This window comes from Rhinatrema bivittatum, chromosome 5, assembly GCF_901001135.1.
Source record: "Rhinatrema bivittatum chromosome 5, aRhiBiv1.1, whole genome shotgun sequence".
In the NCBI taxonomy this organism is placed as follows: domain Eukaryota; kingdom Metazoa; phylum Chordata; class Amphibia; order Gymnophiona; family Rhinatrematidae; genus Rhinatrema; species Rhinatrema bivittatum.
Genome location: NC_042619.1, coordinates 311,054,997 through 311,073,452, shown reverse-complemented (window position 1 = coordinate 311,073,452; position 18,456 = coordinate 311,054,997). Strand labels below are relative to the sequence as shown.

The 18,456-nt window shown below is 48.4% G+C and overlaps 1 protein-coding gene across 2 annotated transcripts in view; it reads right to left on the bottom strand.

The window, feature by feature from the left end:
- Positions 1-18,456, bottom strand: part of FAM178B (family with sequence similarity 178 member B) — an 819,452-nt gene that overhangs the window by 678,354 nt on the left and 122,642 nt on the right. For both annotated transcript variants that reach the window (XM_029604316.1, XM_029604317.1), the window contains one exon: positions 11,585-12,351. In XM_029604316.1, the coding sequence (XP_029460176.1) occupies positions 11,585-12,351 (767 nt within the window). The remainder of the gene's footprint in view (positions 1-11,584; positions 12,352-18,456) is intronic.

Here is an 18,456-nt window from a genome sequence, read left to right as displayed (position 1 = left end):
TAGATATCCCCCCTATATTCAGATTTTTCTGCTCCTCCAAGTTAGCTAACCTTCCTTACCTAACCTCCTTACCCATATATTACTTGTAAAAACGAAGCTATTATATGTAATCACTATTGGTTTAACTGTTCTTCATATAATCATGCGTTAATTGTAAAGCCTGTTGCTAAATTTTGTGTTCTCTGTAAACCGATGAGATGTTCCCAACGTTCGTCGGTATATAAAAGCCATTATATAAATAAAATAAATAAATAAATAAATGTTTTGTCATCTTGCTTTAACTCTGGCAATCCTTTCCTCCGCTTGACTTTTTGCTGTCTTGATTACTTTCTTTGTCTCCCTCAGTTCCACCAGATATTCTTCCTTGTGCTCCTCACTTTGGGATCCTTTATATTTCTTGAACGCTGTTATTTTAGCTTTTATTTTGTCAGCCACCTCCTTTGAGAACCAGATAGGTTTCATTGTTCTCTTGCTTTTCTTTACTTTTCTAACATATAGATTAGTTGCCTTGGTAATTGCTCCTTTTAGTTTGGTCCATTGTTGTTCCACATCTCTCTTGTTCTCCCAGCCTTCTAGTTCTTCCTCCAGGTACTTCCCCATTTCATCAAAGTCTGTGTTTTTGAACTGCAAAACTCGGGTCTTTGTGCTTCTTCTCCGTATCCTATTTGTGATATGAAACCATACCGTTTGATGATCACTGGTGCTGAGGTGGGCACCCATCTGGACATTAGAGACATCATCTCCATTAGTGAGCACTAACTCCATTATAGCTCCCTCCCTCGTGGGTTCCATTACCATTTGTTTGAACAGAGCCCCTTGCAGGGCATCCACTATCTCTCTACGACTGTTAGATTCTGCAGAAGGGATTCTCCAGTCTACATCCGGCAGATTAAAATCTCCAACTATTACCACTTCTCCCTTCTTTCCCATCTTTTGGCACGCAAGGAACCGAGAGAGACCGCCAGTCAGAACCAATGACATCCCTTCTATTGGAAACAATTAATGAGGGACACCCCTTGTAGGGGTGGACAACTGGGTGTCCAGAGGGGAAGCCATAAGCACTGCCCTGGAACCCAGTCAAATCTCCCCTTCCTGAAGCGACAGGAAAGCAACGGGAATCAGGGGCTCCCGATCCCAAAAAATCTTTCAACTCTCCAGTTGAGAGTTGCATTACAATGACTGATCACTGAGTTCAGAAGCAACCAATCTGCCACTGTCAGCTACCCTCAGATGAGGTAGGTCACCACAGTAATCAACAGAGGGAACCCTAGCAAAAAAGGTCCAATGACTGCCGCTGCAGTCCCCCAGTCCTAACCTACAAGGAGAGGCAACAATACAAAGAATTGAGGCTCCAGTTCGATGATAACCTGCCAGGGTCGGAGCCCCAAGGGCTGCCCCACAAAGGGGATTTGTGACTCGGGAGAGGTCAAACGACCTATTCCCTTTCTGAGGAAGAAGACTCCCGACAATATCCTTTCCTTATGTCTACTCCCCTAAGGGTTCAACCAGGAACGCAGTCCTAGGTCAACCCTGTGGCTATGGCACACAACCTATTGTGCTCACCATGAGAGAAGCACACACACACACACAACCAATACCCATACAATAGAGAGCAACTGGAAGAATAGAGCCCTCCACTGTAAAAGCACGCTGACTAGTACTCATAAGTAGGTGGAGGCCCACCTACTTATTTGTAAACCGTCGTGATGGTTATTAACTTAACAACAGTATATAAAACATATTAAATAAATAAATAAATAGACCCACTCGCCATGCTTGTGGGTAGAATCCCACGGCACAGCAAGGGCCAAGCACCACCTGTTAGAGTCACTGGAGGCGCGATGCCAAAAAGCAATCACAGAGTGTGTGATGATGCCTTCCTTGCCAGTGTTCCCCAGCACTTTGTGGTGTAGAACTGATGAGGAGACTGATACCTTGTCGCAATGATCGCAGAACCCTGGCATGGCAAAGTACTGCACAAACAGGGAGAATGCCACCTGCCATCGCCTGAAGCACTTGGAGCAGTTGCCTTCCCGTACCCTATCGCTCATGCTGCGTGACATTGTCACACTAACGCCTAATGAAATGAACAGGAACAGTGTGACGACTGCATCCCCAGTACCACGGCACTTGATATATCCAAGGCTGAAACCCCTGTTACCCGAGGGCTTCAGTGGTATTCAAAGGCTCTCAAGAGCCCCAGCGGTCATTGGACTCAAGGCCGACCAGGGTGCTCAACAGCAATCCCAGTGCCTTGTTAATGGGGCCTACTAAAAACATGGCTTTTTATTAATTCTGCAGATGGTTTTTGTCTTATTTTGTCTTTGTACTATGACTACTGATTTTATGTAAATGATGTGATTATGATTATGTACCACGCCTCGATAAATCCTCGCGATCAAGAAATCCAAATAAAAGATAAAGATAAAGGTGCTTGTCCTCATCGAGAGTGGCAATGAATGGCATTGGTGGCTAACATGCCTGATGGCCTCTGTGGCGGTCCTGCACCTTGATGGCATTGAGAGCATCGATGGTATCGAGGCAGCTCTACACTGTGATGGCCTCGAGGGCAGCCATGGCATCAAGGCCATGCACCTTGACAGCATCAAAGGCGGCCACAGCATAGAGGCCACGTACCTCGACAGCATCAAGAGTGGCCATGCACGCACCTCGACAGCACCAAGGGCGTCGATGGCCTTGATGGTATTGAAAGCTCTGAGGGCATCGAGGGCAGCATCGATGGCATTGAGGGTGGCTCCAATGGCATCGAGGGGGACCATTGAGCTTGATGGTAGTCCTAGTGCCTAACACTAGAGGTCAGTGCCACTGCTCCGCCACATTGAGGCCCAAGGCATTAAGAACATAAGAAAATGCCATACTGGGTCAGACCAAGGGTCCATCAAGCCCAGCATCCTGTTTCCAATAGGGGCCAATCCAGGCCATAAGAACCTGGCAATTACCCAAAAACTAAGTCTATTCCATGTTACCATTGCTAATGGTAGTGGCTATTCTCTAAGTGAACTTAATAGCAGGTAATGGACTTCTCCTTCAAGAACTTATCCAATCCTTTTTTAAACACAGCTATACTAACTGCACTAACCACATCCTCTGGCAACAAATTCCAGAGTTTAATTGTGCGTTGAGTAAAAAAAGAACTTTCTCCGATTAGTTTTAAATGTGCCCCATGCTAACTTCATGGAGTGCCCCCTAGTCTTTCTACTATCCGAAAGAGTAAATAACCGATTCACATCTACCCGTTCTAGACCTTTCATGATTTTAAACACCTCTATCATATCCCCCCTCAGTCGTCTCTTCTCCAAGCTGAAAATTCCTATCCTCTTTAGTCTTTCCTCATAGGGAAGCTGTTCCATTCCCCTTATCATTTTGGTAGCCCTTCTCTGTACCTTCTCCATCGCAATTATATCTTTTTTGAGATGCGGTGACCAGAATTGTACACAGTATTCAAGGTGCGGTCTCACCATGGAGCGATACAGAGGCATTATGACATTTTCCGTTTTATTTACCATTCCCTTTCTAATAATTCCCAACATTCTGTTTGCTTTTTTGACTGCCGCAGCACACTGTACTGACGATTTCAATGTGTTATCCACTATGACACCTAGATCTCTTTCTTGGGTTGTAGCACCTAATATGGAACCCAACATTGTGTAATTATAGTATGGGTTATTTTTCCCTATATGCATCACCTTGCATTTATCCACATTAAATTTCATCTGCCATTTGGATGCCCAATTTTCCAGTCTCACAAGGTCTTCCTGCAATTTATCACAATCTGCTTGTGATTTAACTACTCTGAACAATTAGATGACTCCAGTGCATTGAGACGATGTCTACAGCTCAGAATGCCCTTACAGCATAGAAGGCGGTCACACACCTCGATGCCATTGAGGGTGACCATGGCGCTCAATGGCAGCCCTGGTCTCTGACGCGGTCCTGATATCAACACATCATGGGCAATTGTTACTGGGCATGACATCAAAGGTGCGGTAGCAAGCTGCTTGCCCAGGCTTCTTCTCACTCTCTCTCTCTCTCAAGAAGACTGCACTGCCATCACAGGAAAGCAGAAAGGGAGAATACGTCTTCCAGGACTCCTGCCTGTGGAGTCTAGGTTCCTTTGAATGTGGGTGTTGCGCTGGTGGTGGACCCATGGCCCGAGGTGGGGTTGATGCTACCCATAGGACAAGACCCACAGGTCCCCACCGTCGGGAGGTGGAGCACGCCAGGAGACAGAGGCCAACTGGATCTTCGCCAATACCAGCCCTCGTTCCCCACAGGTTGTGCCCTTGGGTGCCGGGGCCAGCTGGTCTTAGTCAGGCCTCCATCAGATGAATCCCGGTGGATGTTCGGAGTAGATGGCCAGAGATCAGCAGAGGTATCGGAGGGACCTAGACAGGTCTGGATGAGGCAGGAGTCCAGAGGCCCAGGCGGCAATGACGAACCAGCATGCAGGGATAAGGTGACGCCCGGGCAGTAGAAGGACGAAGCTTAACAAGGCCAAGTCTGAAGAGATACCAGAAACAAGGTCAGGAACAGGCTGGCATCACGGCAGGCAACAGTGCTAGGATAGGTACAGCGGAGCAAGGGTCAAAGCCAGTAATCAGTCCAAGGCAGAAGCTAAGTAGGAACCAGAAACAGAGTCAGGAAAAGAAAACAGGAACGAAGTCAGGAACAGGAACAGGCAACGGAGCACACGACTAGCGTGGAGACCTGTTGCCAAGGCAAGGAGTGAGTAGCAGGCCCTGCCTTAAATAGCGGGGCTCGATAATATCATCATCCGGTGCCGCATGTTAAGTTTCCCGCCACGGCCCCTTTAAAGGCCTACAGGACGCTCGCACGCCTAGGAGGAAGCAGGACGCTGGACGGCAGCATCTCCCCACGACACACGTGGGGAGACCTGCCGGGAGCCGGAGGGGTCCGCCGAGCAACTGGGAGCGCCTGAGGAGGCAGCAGGGGTGCGGAAGCGCAGGTGGCTGCCTACCTCCGCCAGTGAGGACGGGCCAGGACCGGGAGCTGGGCGCCGGAGGTGAGTAGGCCCAGGGCACGCAACAGTGGGGAAGATGAGCTCTCCCTCCCCATAGGAATGGTGTGGTCCTTGATCTACTTATTATCTGAACCTCCATCAATGCTGATCAAACAATGAAACGACATGGAACTCCTGCGAGTCCCGAGGCTCAGCGACTTACACAGATCACCAACGGACTGCATTCAATCAGTCCTGCCAGCACCTGACAAAGGTACAAAAACAGTCAGAGCAAGGAGAGGACACAGACATTAAACTGCAGGTACAGTATTTATTTAATAAAGGGATAATAATAGACTCTGCCAGACTGCACAGCAACTAAGGCACGCCATGCGGCTGGCAGACATTTGAAAGAAGAGGAAAAAGGAAAATAAAATAAAACTACCTTAAAGGAAAGGAAAGAAAAATAGCTGCAGCTCTAGAAAAAGCAGAGTTGCTTACCTGCAACAGGTGATCTCCCAGGACAGCAGGATGTTAGTCCTCACAGATGGGTGACATCATCAGATGAAGCCCATCACGGAATACTTTTCTCAAAGTTTCTAGAAACTCTGACTGGCACACTGAGCATGCCCAGCATGCCACCATCCCCGTAGCCACACGCGGTCCCCCCTTCAGTCTCGTGTCAAAGCAGAAAAATACGAGCAAAAAAATAAAACAACAAAATGCAGACAAACCCAACTCCACAGGGTAGTGGGTGGGTTTCCTGAGGACTAACATCCTGCTGTCCTGGGAGAACACCTGTTACAGGTAAGCAACTCTGCTTTCTCCCAGGACAAGCAGGATGGTAGTCCTCACAGATGAGCGAATACCAAGATGCAGGCTGTCCCCGGAACACACTGGGCCAACAGACACCCAATAACGTGCAACAGGCACAACAACAGGGGTGCTGTTGGTAACAACGGGGCAGACTGAACCTCATACTGGGCCCTAGGTAGGGAGAGTTGGGTTCTCACACTGGGAATAGGTTGCGGAGGGCAGACTGGCCAAGGACACTGTCCTGTCAACCATCCTTGTCCAGACAGTAATGAGCTGCGAAGGTGTGGAGGGAATTCCACAACACGCCCTACAGATTTCGGCAATAGGGACTGCCCAGAAGTGTGCTACTGACGCTGCCATGGCCCTTACTGAGTTCGCTTTCACTCGGCCTCTGAGTAGAAGGCCTGCTTGCTCATAACAGAAAGCGATACAGTCAGCCAACCAATTGGACAGGGTCTGCTTGCCCACTGCAACTCCAAGTCTATTTTTGTCAAAGGAGACACAAAGGAGACAAAGAGGTGGATGGACTGCCTGTGGGCTGCAATGCACTCTAAATAAAAGGCCAGAGCACACTTGCAGTCCAAGGTGTGCAGAGCCCGCTCACCTGGATCAAAGTGTGGCCTCTGGAAAAAGGTGGGTAACACGATGGACTGATTTAAGAGAAAGTCAGTCACCACCTTAGACAGGAACTTAGGGTGAGTGCGCAGCACCACCCTGTCGTGGAAGAACCTTATGTCAGGCGGATAGGTCACTAGGGCCTGCAGCTCACTGACTCCCAGCAGAAATAATTGCCACTAGGAAGATGACCTTCCAGGTGAGGTGCTTCAACTCGCAGGAGCGCAGGTGCTCAAATGGAGGCTGCATGAACCATGGGACTGAGGTAGTCTGTAACCCGGACTCTGAGAGGTGCCAGAGGAAGTCCAAAAACATAAGTGTTGGGCAAGTGAAAGGGTCAAGACCCTGATCCACACACCAGAACGAGAACTTCTTCCACTTCGCTTGGTAGGACTTCCGCTTGGAAGGCTTACGTGAAGCTACCAGGACTTGCGAGACATTGTCCTAAAGGTCGAGGGACTGCAGCACTAGCCTTTCAACATCCAGGCCATGAGGGCCAATGACCAGAGGTTCAGGTGACATAGCCTGCCCTGATCCTGTGTGATGAGGTCTGGCAAGGTGCCCAGGCGGATGGGCTCCTGGACCAACTGGTCGCAGAGGACTGGAAACCTGACCTGCCGCGGCCAATGCAGAGCTAGGAGGATCATGGAGCCTCAGGCCTGTTGTAGTTTCATGAGAGTCTTGCTATGAGCGGAATCTGAGGGTATGCATACAGGAGACACGCACTCCAGGAGTGGACGAAGGCATTCAGGGCTGGTCTCTTTCCCTCCCAGCGCAGGGAGCAGAGACAGTCCATCTTGTGGTTCTGCGAGGACACGAAGAGATCCATGACCAGCTGACCCCACCGGTGGAAGATCTTGTCCACCACCGAGGGGTTGAGGAACCACTCATGGGGGTGGAATGGACTGAGGCGGTCTGCCACCACATTCTCCGTCCCTGCCAGGTAGATCGCACGCAGGAGTATGGAACGTGTCAGGACCCAGGCCCAGATCTGTGCTGCCTCTTGGCAGAGGAGATAAGAGCCTGAAACCCCTACTTGTTCACGTACCACATGGCCACTTGGTTGTCTGTCTGGATCAAGATGACCCTATTGGACAGGCAGTCCTGGAATGCATAGATGGCTCTCTTCTCGTGATTTCGCTCTGATCAGCCAATCGTCTAGGTAGGGATGGACAAGGATTCCTTCCCGTCTGAGCACCGCTGCTACTGCTACGATCACCTTGGTGAAGGTCTGCAGCGCTGTGGCAAACCCGAAGGGCAAAGCCCGGAATTGGAAGTGTTGTCCCAGAACCTTGAAGCGTAGGTAGCGCTGATGATCCCGATGGATCGGGATATGTAGGTAGGCTTCTGACAAGTCTAAGGCCGTCAGGAATTCCCCTGGCTGTACTGCGGTCTTGACTGAGCGCAGAGTTTCCATGCAAAACCTCGGGACCCTTAAGTATCGATTGACTGACTTGAGGTCCAATACGGGCCGGAAAGTGCCCTCTTTCTTGGGTACCATGAAATAAATGGAATAGTGCCCAGAATCCATTTCCCATGCAGGTACTGGGATTAAGGCTTTCAAGGACAGGAGCCTCGCCAGGGTAGCTTCCAATGCTGCCTTCTTGTGGATTGGACACGGAGATTCCACAAACCTGTCCGGAGGGATGTGATGGAAGTCCAGATAATACCCCTCTCGGATGATGGCGAGGACCCACTGGTCCGATGTAATTTCGACCCATCTGGGTTAACCTGCCCCCTATGGCTTCGTCCCCCGGATGGATCGGCTGATTCTCATTGTGGGGTGCGGCCGGGACCCGAACCCAAGCCGGCTCCCCTCTTGTGCTGCTTGGTCCGAAAGGACTGGTTCCCAGTCTGAGGACGAGGTGCCTGGTAGCAACTCCTATAGGGAGTGAAGCTTTGGGAGCTTCTACCTCTGGAGGGCCTCGGAAAGGTGCGCTGGTTCCTCTTGGACCTGTCTTCCGGCAGTCGAGGTACTGGAGAGGCGCCCCATGTGCTGGCCAGTTTATCTAAGTCACTGCCGAACAGAAGAGACCCCTTGAACGGCATTCTAGTGAGACGTGTCTTAGAAGGGGCGTCGGCTGACCAGTTCCATATCCAGAGCTGCCTCCTGGTTGCTACTGAGGATGAGACCCCCTTGGCTGTCGTACGGACTAGGTCAGAGGCGGCATCCGTAAGGAACGAGAGAGCTGACTGCATCTGTACAAAGGCGTGGATCCCCTTAAATAAATCCACCCAGGAAATGGAAGCAGTCTCTAGCCGTCGGGGTAACAGGTCCCCCGGGATTCCTGGCTGGTCGAGACGGCCCGCTAGATCTGGGGTGGCCCCTGGGGAACTGTCGGTAAACCTCGGTTGAGACTGGTCCTGGCCCAAGGCTCCCACGGCCTCCTCCCATTGGCTCCTCGCTCTGCGTGGCTCTAAGCTGGCATGCTGAGCAGAGGCCGAGAGCTTTCACGCCGGAAGCAGGAGGTGCCGCCTCTGGAGACGCCGGGGCGTTTAAATGTTCCATCGCGTCTTGCGAATGCAGAGCGCCGGCACTTATGCTGCCAATAATATGCGCTCAATAATATGCCTTCAGCAATATGCGCTCAATAATATGCGCTCAATATAATATACAATATGCGCTCAATAATATGCGGTCAGCAATATGCGCTCAATAATATACAATATGCGCTCAATAATATGCGGTCAGCAATATGCGCTCAATAATATACAATATGCGCTCAATAATATGCAGTCAGCAATATGCGCTCAACAATATACAATATGCGCTCAATAATATGCGGTCAGCAATATGTGCTCAATAATCTACAATATGCGCTCAATAATATGAGGTCAGCAATATGCGCTCAATAATATACAATGTGCACTCAATAATATGCGGTCAGCATATGCTTTAGCAATACATATATATATGCTGCGCACAACGCAGGGCTTAACATGGGTGCTCAATACCTGAACAAGGCAGCAAAATGGCGACCTCCACGGCGTGCCACATGCAGGCAACGCCACCGATCCTCGTACCTCGGAGACCAAAAAGTAAGAGATGTACGCCTTACCTGATCCTCGGCACTTCCCGGCTGTAACCCGGGCGGTCTCCGGCTGCGGGGGGAGAGGGGAAATACCTTCACCGCTGTGCTTGAGGAAATGCACCCGCTGCCTCTAAGCCGCCGAACTCGTCTCGCTCGGGGCTAAGTCCACGCCGGGACCGAGGCGTCTCTCAGCCAGGCCCGAGCCCTTCTTGCTAGGGGGCTAGATCCCTGCCGCGATTCGGCCACCGGACCGAGGCGTAGACCTCCGAGGGATCGCGGAAATCACCCCGGGAAACTCAACTGGGGGAGGGACCCGAGGGTATCACCGCAGGAGTGCGGGGCTCGTCTTCTGATAAATTTGGAAAGTAGAAAGTAGATTTGGAAAACACGCTCAGCGAGCGTGCAGGCGCTCCAAACTGCTTTGGAGACGGAAATTACTGAGTTGCTTCACTTCCTGTGGGGGTATATGTACCCGTGCTGACGTCAGATCCGTCTCCAACTGCTAGCACGAGCACACTATACCCACTTGTTCTGAGTCCCGCTTGTTCTGAGTCCATCTGGCTACACGCTAGGAAAACTTTAATTATTTTTTTAAACAGAAGGAATGTATAACATAGCAGACTAACTGAAATGTAGACAACAAGCTGGGGTGTGCCATTTCATCTTTTCTCTCAAATAACGTGGACCCTTACTCCTCAAAGAGCACAACACCAGACAGAGAATCTTAAACCACATCCTATACTCAATGGGCAGCCAATGCATGGCAATAATACGAGAATACACAGATGTCTGCCTACGGGAGGCAAAAATAGTTCTTACTGCAACATTCTGAAGTCTGCACAAAAGCTTTTAAGGGAAGCAGACCAACGTGCAAATCATTCCAATAGTCCAGATGGGATAAGCAAAGAGATTGGACCACAGTTCTAAAAGACTCCCTGTCCAAAAAAGACTATTGTTTCCTCTAAATTCTCAATTACAGAAAAGCAGTTTGGACAACTTGAGAAATCTAGGCAGCCAAACTAAATTCTAGATTAAGTATCACCCCTAATGATTTCACTTTAGAGGCTGCCATCAAGGTACCCAGACTTTCCCACACAACAGTGACAAGTCTTGATTAGGATTACCAATAAGATGCAATTTGGTCTTCTGAATATTCATTATATTAACTTGCTCATCTTAATCCAGTATGTGTTGATTTGGAATTTAAATGAGATTTACAAGTAACCCATATCCTTAGTAGGGTCCCAAAGACTACCAGCTGAATATCATCAGCATAAATATAGTCCATTAGATTTAACAAACAAAATAAACAGCCAAGTGGCTGCAAAAGAAGTTAAAAAAACATTGGTGACAGTGATGATCTTGAGGAATTCCACATAATAGCCGACTAGTTATAGAGACCAACTCTAGTATCTTGATATAAAGCCACCCATTCTGCCAGGAATTAAGCCATCCAGGGCAAAGCTATACCATGAAGCCCAACCAGTTTGCATCTTTCTAACAAGAGTGGGTCTAAAGCTCCTGCAGCTCCAAAGCAGTAACTTGGAAGAAAGATGAATTATGACCTGCAGGCTCTGTGGAAAGGAGACTGAAAGGACGTGCAAGGAAGTAGCTAGGGCTGCACATAGCCAATCGGGTATTCTCAGAGTTTCAAGATGCTTTGACGTCAAAGTTCCATGCTGAGCTCCATCTGATGATATCACCCCATGTGTGAGGACTGCTATTCTACTTGTCCTCAGAGAAAATAAGACCTATTCTATGCATCTAAACAACAGTAAAAGTAAATTTAAAATGACTGAGGTTCATCTGGCACCAGGATATGAATGTAGCTCTACACACAAGCCCACAGCATCTACATTTAGGTTTCCTGTCTATCAGGGCCTATGATGAACAAAAACATTGCTGATAAAACGTGCTTAACCTGTTGTGGAAAACAGCATGATTACTATTGTTTAAGTATCTCTTAAGGATTCAGCCTCAAAGAAGGCTTTCCCTTCAAGCCTTGCATTGACCTGAAATCATTCAAGTAATCAGCCCCTGGTATGTGAATGAGAAAATAAAGCAAGAGTACAAACAAAATATAGCCTTAAGATAACCTTTTCTTTTCTAGGTATGACCTAAATCTGTCAATGGGACTTACCATTATTCTATTGTTTTCTTCGTCTCTTCCTGCTGACCATGCTGAAGAAGTGCAAACACAAGGACAAATTTTAGTGGCTTTCATTTTTTTTATTTCCCTTTGTCGCCTGTACTCCTCCAGGCTTGACTGGAACCGCTTGCTGAACAGGCCTGACTTATGTTGCCTTGGGGAAGACAGTGGGATTTGGTACCAGCGCATATCCAGCCTTGGATCAATGGAATCTATAGCAGATGAGAAGGGAGCAAGTGCTGTGCTGTGGTGAATTCCAAAACTATTACAATGAAGTTTACACTTTGTGTGGGTGATTAAGGCTAATCTTTTGCTTTCATTTAAATAGGGAGCCTGGAAACAAACTACTTTGGGACTATGGATTTTAGTTTGGCTAGCAGGTGACTGAGAATCTGAATAGCTTTTTTTCACTACTTTGGTCATCTGTTTCTCCAGTGGATCCATTCGATGCCGCTTCTGGGGCTGTGAGTTGCCTTCACCTGCCACATACATAGATTCATTGGATAAGTACTTAATGTTATCTCTCTGACTGAACAGGTCACTGGAGCCTTGGTTGTTCTTTCTCGTTGCTGAAGTTTTCACAGCAGATCGGAATGATGGACTACTGTTCTGGAGGGGAAGAGGCAAAGTTATCTTCCTCTTGCGTGTCGATGCTAACATCTCAGAAGTGTTGGTAAAACTGCTTCCAGAAATTGGTGGTGGGAAGGAAATAAAGGGGGGCTTCAACTTTGAAGAAAGTTTCATTTGATCTTTCACAGCTTAAAGAGAAAAGAGAAAATATATTATTTAATCTTTATTCAGAAAAAAATGTATGGATATTTAACATACCTTTTTCTTTACCCAGCACATCTTTTCTTCTCAGTTGGCACTCACAGCCACATGCCATCACGCTGAGAGGATAAGCCTGAAACTAAGGCATGATAGGGCAAATTTTCAAAGGCGTTGGTGACTTTTCCATGGGTAAAAATAGAATTAAACTAAATTAATTATAGTAGACATTGGGAATATAATAATGCCTCTATCTATCCATGGTGCAAACACACATTCAGTATTTATGTCAAAAATCTTATATACCAGTTTCTGATCACAAGATCATCAAGGAAGTTTATATCATTAATATATACAATTCATAACTCAACAAATATAAACACCAAACATAACAGCAGCAAACGGGAGCATCTTATCGTCGTAACAACCACAACCCATCAATCTCACCCCAAACACCTAATAATAGCCTCCCTCCACGCCTCCCTTCAGTACTGTGTGCATTTCTGGTACATCTCAAAAACGATATAGCAAAACTATAAAAAGTGCATGGAAGAATAACAAAAAAGGATAGAACTGCTCCCTTATGAAGAATGGTTAAAACAGGTTAAGGTTCTTCAGCTTGGAGAAAGCAAAGTTGCTTACCTGTAACAGGTATTCTCCTAGGACAGTAGGATATAAGTCCTCACACATGGATGACATCATCGGATGGAGCCCAGCATGGAAAACTTATGTCAAAGTTTCTGAAACTTTGACTAGGCATACCGAGCATGCCCTATCCCATGTGTCCACGCAGGGTTCCTCTTCAGTCTTATAACACAGAATTATAATAAATGAAAAAATATAAGGAGAAACCCAACTCTGCAGGGTGGCGGACAGGTTTCATGGAGACTAAATCCTGCTGTCCTAGGAGAACACCTGTTACAGGTAAGCAATTCTGCTTTCTCCTAGGACAAGCAGGATGATAGTCCTCACACATGGGTGAATCCCTAGCTACAGGCTACTCCCCAACACAAAGGGGGACCAACAGACACCAACCAGGTGCCAACAGGCACAACAACCACAATGCTGTTAGTAACAGAGGGGGAGACAACCTGAATCCAAACAATGGGCCTAGACAGGGAGAGTCTGGTTCTATACCTCGAACAGATTCCTGAGAATAGTCTAGCCGAACTTACTGTCATGTTGGCAGTTCTTATCCAATCAGTAACGGGATATGAATGCATGGAGAGAACTCCACGTCACAGCCTTGCAGATCTCCACAGGAACTGCTCGCAAGTGGATGTTAGGAACCCCAGCCACGGTGGCCCGCAACTGGGTCCCCTTACCTGCGCCAGCCGGAGGCTCGGCTCTGCCGCCACCGCTCCCGGCCACCGACTCTGCCCGTGGCCTGCTCTTGCGGCGCCCTGAGCACTACCAACTCCAGCTCCTTGTGGTCTCCTCTCTAGTTGCCCGCGTCGAGTCACAGGATTTAAAGGGCCAGCGGTGGGAAAGTTCCCCGTGACCCGGATGATGACGTCAGGCTAGGCGGTTATTTAAACCCTGCCCCAATTCGCCTCAGCAACGGGTCCTGCTCTCCTGAGAGTGTGAGTTGTCTGCGTTCCTGATCCCTGCATTCCTGACTCTGCCTTGCTTTGTTCCCGATCCCTGGTTCCAGTGTTCCTGTTCCTTGCCTCTGGTTCCTGCCCTGCTGCTCGTCCCTTGGATTCCTTTCTTGGTTCTGACTCCTGGCCTGGTACTTGACTCTGCCTGCCCTGACTCCTTGCCTGGTACTTGACTGCTTGATCGCCACCAGCCTCTACACCTGGACTCCTCAGACACTGCCTCTATCCTCTCCTATTGGTTCCACTCCTGAGAAGACCCACGCCTAAATCCTGCCAGTCCCGGTACCCAAGGGCTCAACCTGCAGGAAACGAGAACTGGTATAGGTGAAGGTCCTGTTGGGTATTCTCTCCCAGAACCGCCGCCCAACGACAAGGACCTCCAGGGGCCACCCCCTGGGAGTAGCAACAACCTCGTCTCAGCTAATGGGTCCACTTTCCCCAACAGATTGCTGAGGCCATGGACCCGGCGGACCTGCCCGGCCTACAGGCCATTCCTGTCCTGGCCCAGGGACTGAAGCAACAACAGCAGTGCTTGGATGTGCTAGCTGCAACCGTGGAACGCCTAGCGAATCGACTGGACTCCACACCCCGTCTTCCAGTTCCCAGCTGGCCCCACTTCCAGTATTTATTTATTTATGGCTTTTATATACCGAACTTCGTAAAGAAACATCAGATCGGTTTACAGTAGAACTTCAAAATTCAGCAACTAGAGCTTTACATAGAACTTATAAGAGAACAGTGAATAAAACTACAAAAATTAGAAACTAGGCTTAATGTAGAAACCTAGCTAGTGGTTATTGGTAAATATAAATAAATATAGATAACATTGGGAGAAATGTTTGGGTGCAGAAGCAGGAGGGAAAGATTGGGGGGAGGGGGGAGGAGGGAGGGGGGAGATGGCAAGGATCTATTTACAATATATACATTTGAGTGTTTATATAAGTCATGACATAATTGTTAAGTTTACAAGATAAATGCGATTGTGAGAGATAGACATCGTATGCGAGACCAAGTATTTAGAACTGAAGGATCTGTCGCGGTGGGGACATGGGAAGGTGGTGCATTGAGGGGGGGAGGGAGGGGACTCAGGGAGGGGAATTACAGGGGGCTGTAGGTGGGCTGAGAGGAGGGAAAGGAGGATGAACGGTTGTGTGGGAAGGGAGAGAATAAAGTCAGTAAAAAGGATAGTGTTGAGAAGCACTATGGGTATGTTGAGGTGAAGAGCGCTATGAAAAGGCCTTAGTGAAAAGTCATGTTTTGAGTTTTCGTTTGAATGTTTTATGGCATACCTCTTGGCGTAGGTCTACTGGCATGCTGTTCCAAAGGGTTGGCCCAGAGACTGAGAGTAGACGAGCTCTAGTGGAGGCAAGTTTAGTGGTTTTGTGCGAAGGGGTTTGCATGGTTGCATGATATTGGTGTCTTGAGGGTCTCTTGGCTTGGTGGAATTTAAGGGAGCCATTAAGGCAGTGCATTTCGGGATTGTAAAGAGCTTTATGAATGAGAGAAAGGGATTTGTACTGAATGCATGATGTAATGGGGAGCCAGTGAAGGTTCATGAGTACAGGTGTTATGTTCTCATTTCTACGTGTATTGGTTAGAATTCGAACGGTGGTGTTTTGGAGAATTTGTAAGGGTTGAATGACGTTTTTAGGTAACCCCAATACCCAAGGCTCCCACGGTGAACCTCCATCTGCCGGCGCCACCTCACTACGCAGGAGATCCCCAGCAGTGTCGTGACTTCCTAAACCACTGCTTCATGCACTTTTCCTTACAGCCGGCCCAATTTTCCGACGGAATCAAAACAACCTTTATTCTGGTGCTCTTGGATGGCAAGGCGCTCTCGTGACCTCTTCCCTCTGGGAACGAGGTGACCCCTTGCTCCAGGACCTCCCACGCTTCGTCCAAATGTTTAAACATGTCTTTGATGAGCCTGGAAGACAGTCTACAGCCGCTTCCGAGCTTCTGCACTTACAACAGGGGTCTCGACCCTTGCCGGAGTATGTGGTAGAGTTCCACATCCTAGCATCCGAGTTGGGATGGCGAAAGAACAGCCTCCGGAGTATCTTTCTAGAAGGGTTGTCTTCCAGAATTAAGGACAAATTGGCTGCCCGGGATCTTCTGGATGATTTAGAGGCCCTGATTGACCTTGCTGGTCGAGTCGACCGAAGACTACAGCAACACCTCCGAGAATTGCGCCCCTCCCGCAGGCCAGTGATGCAAGCTCCGTCCTTCACGCAGCCCATAACGCCGCCCACCGCAGCAGCGCCCAAGACACCCCTTTCGGAAGAACCCATGCAACTGGGGCAGAGCCAGTTGACCCCTGAAGAAAGACAGCAACAGCATGCCCTAGGCCTATGCCTGAACTGTGCTGGTAAAGGCCACTTGTTGGCCCAGTGTCCCGAGAGGCCGGGAAATGCCAGAGCCTAAGTGACAGTGGAGAGATGACCCTTGTCTGCACCAATTCTGCTCCCCAATGTATCGTGCCTGTGACCTTCCACCATGTCCACGGGGACTTCATTACCCAAGCCCTGATTGACTCTGGCGCCGGAGGAAATTTTATTTTGGCGGATCTCGTCCCACATCTGGATCTGCCAACACTGCTTAGAGAACAACCATTGACCATTTCTTCCATCTGAGGAGATTCTCTTCCCATGAGGATTACCTGCACTACTGCTCCTGTGAGACTCCGCACCGGGATCCTTCACAAAGAGGAGCTCACCTTCTTCATCCCGGAGAAGACAATACACCCGGTAATCTTGGGCCTTCCCTGGCTCCAGAAACACTCACCCGCATCGACTGGCAGACACTGCAAATAGCCTTCTGGGATCCTGTGTGCCATTCATCCTGCCTCCAAGAGGTGCCTCGCCCTGGTCTTCTCGTGGCTACCACCTCCCTTACCTAGCCTCCACAGTACGCTAACTTTGTGGACATTTTTTCCAAGGAGAGGGCCGAGACACTCCCTGAACATCGCCCCTTTGACTGTGCGATCGAGTTCCTTCCAGGTACCATGCCCCCTCGAGGGAGCGTATACCCTCCATCACTACCAGAAATCCGCCATGTCCAAGTATGTTCGGGAGAACCTTATTAGAGGCTTTATCAGACCGTCCACATCCCCAGCGGGAGCTGGCTTCTTTTTCGTGGCAAAGAAGGACGAGTCATTGTGGCCCTGCCTTCAGCTGGCCCTCGGCCCTGTACAGCCGGTCCCCTGCTTCCTGAGCTCGACCCTGGTTCACAAACTTCCTTTTTTAATGTTCACAAGCTTCCTTTTTTCAGATTCGGAAAGCTCTTGAAAAACACTTTAACTTAGCTGGGTCCCTAAGACAGTTAAATGGTGTAGAGAAATATCTGAGTGATCCGGGGCAAAATCAAAAGGGATTGCTAAGAAGGAAATGATGTCATGGTGCTGAATGGCCCCCTGACGACCATGCTCCTGACCCCGGCTAACTAATCTCCCCCAGTGCATTGCCATCAGGCAGCATAAAATGGTGACAAACATAGCAAGTGCTGCAGAGACATCAAGGATGGCCGGCAGAAAGAAATCGGTGGCCCTGCGGCACTTTTCATTCGAAACGACAGCAAAAAAGGGAGCAGACCAGGCAGTACAGGAAAGAGGAGAAAATGGCAGCAGCGGACCAGGACAGGCGAAGGAGAATGCAGAGATGGCCCTCCCCACCCCAGCGAGTAGATCTCCCTCTTTCCCGGGACGATTTTCAACTTTGGTTTGGGGAAATAAGAGCGGATATGAGCTCTTTGAAAGAGAAAATCAAATCAGTTGTGGGGAAGCTGAGCCGTGAATGTGAAGAATTAGGAGACAGAGTAGATACTGTAGAGCATAGAGGACCAGGATGGGACTTGTGAGACTCTGCAATGTGACATGCAGAAACTTCAGGAAGAAAATGTCCAATTGAAAGACTGGGTGGAGGACTTGGAAAATCGGTCCCGAAGACGGAACATGAGATTCCAGGGCCAGCCTTTTCAAGATTGCACAAATGTCATTTTAGATATTTGTGATTTAATTCTCCTAAGCAGCAACGAGAGCGTTGATGCCCCTAAGCTGATCTTGGATAGAGTGCATAGATCCTTGGCCCACCCGCGTGGAAACCTGCTTAGGGATATAGTAGTGTGCATTCACGACTATGTTCTCAAAGAGAAAGTTATGTTGCAAGTGAGGAAGATGAAAAATATTCAGTGGCAGGGCAATAAAGTGGAAGCTCATCAATAACTCTTGCTTCCCTGCAATAACTACACCTTAGATTTTGCTCATCTGCTTATCCGTTTTTTGTTTTAATTTTTTATTTATACTAATTTGCAATAATTACAAGAACATTTCTTGAATGGAAAAAATACAAGAGATTTGACTTATATAATGTAAATAATGAATAAACATTAAATCAAGAAATCATGTCAATTTCAATCTCTCTATTTTAAAGTCCTCAAAAGGATGGGGATGGATCCTTCACAACCTTAAGAAAGAAAATGAATATTTTTTCATTT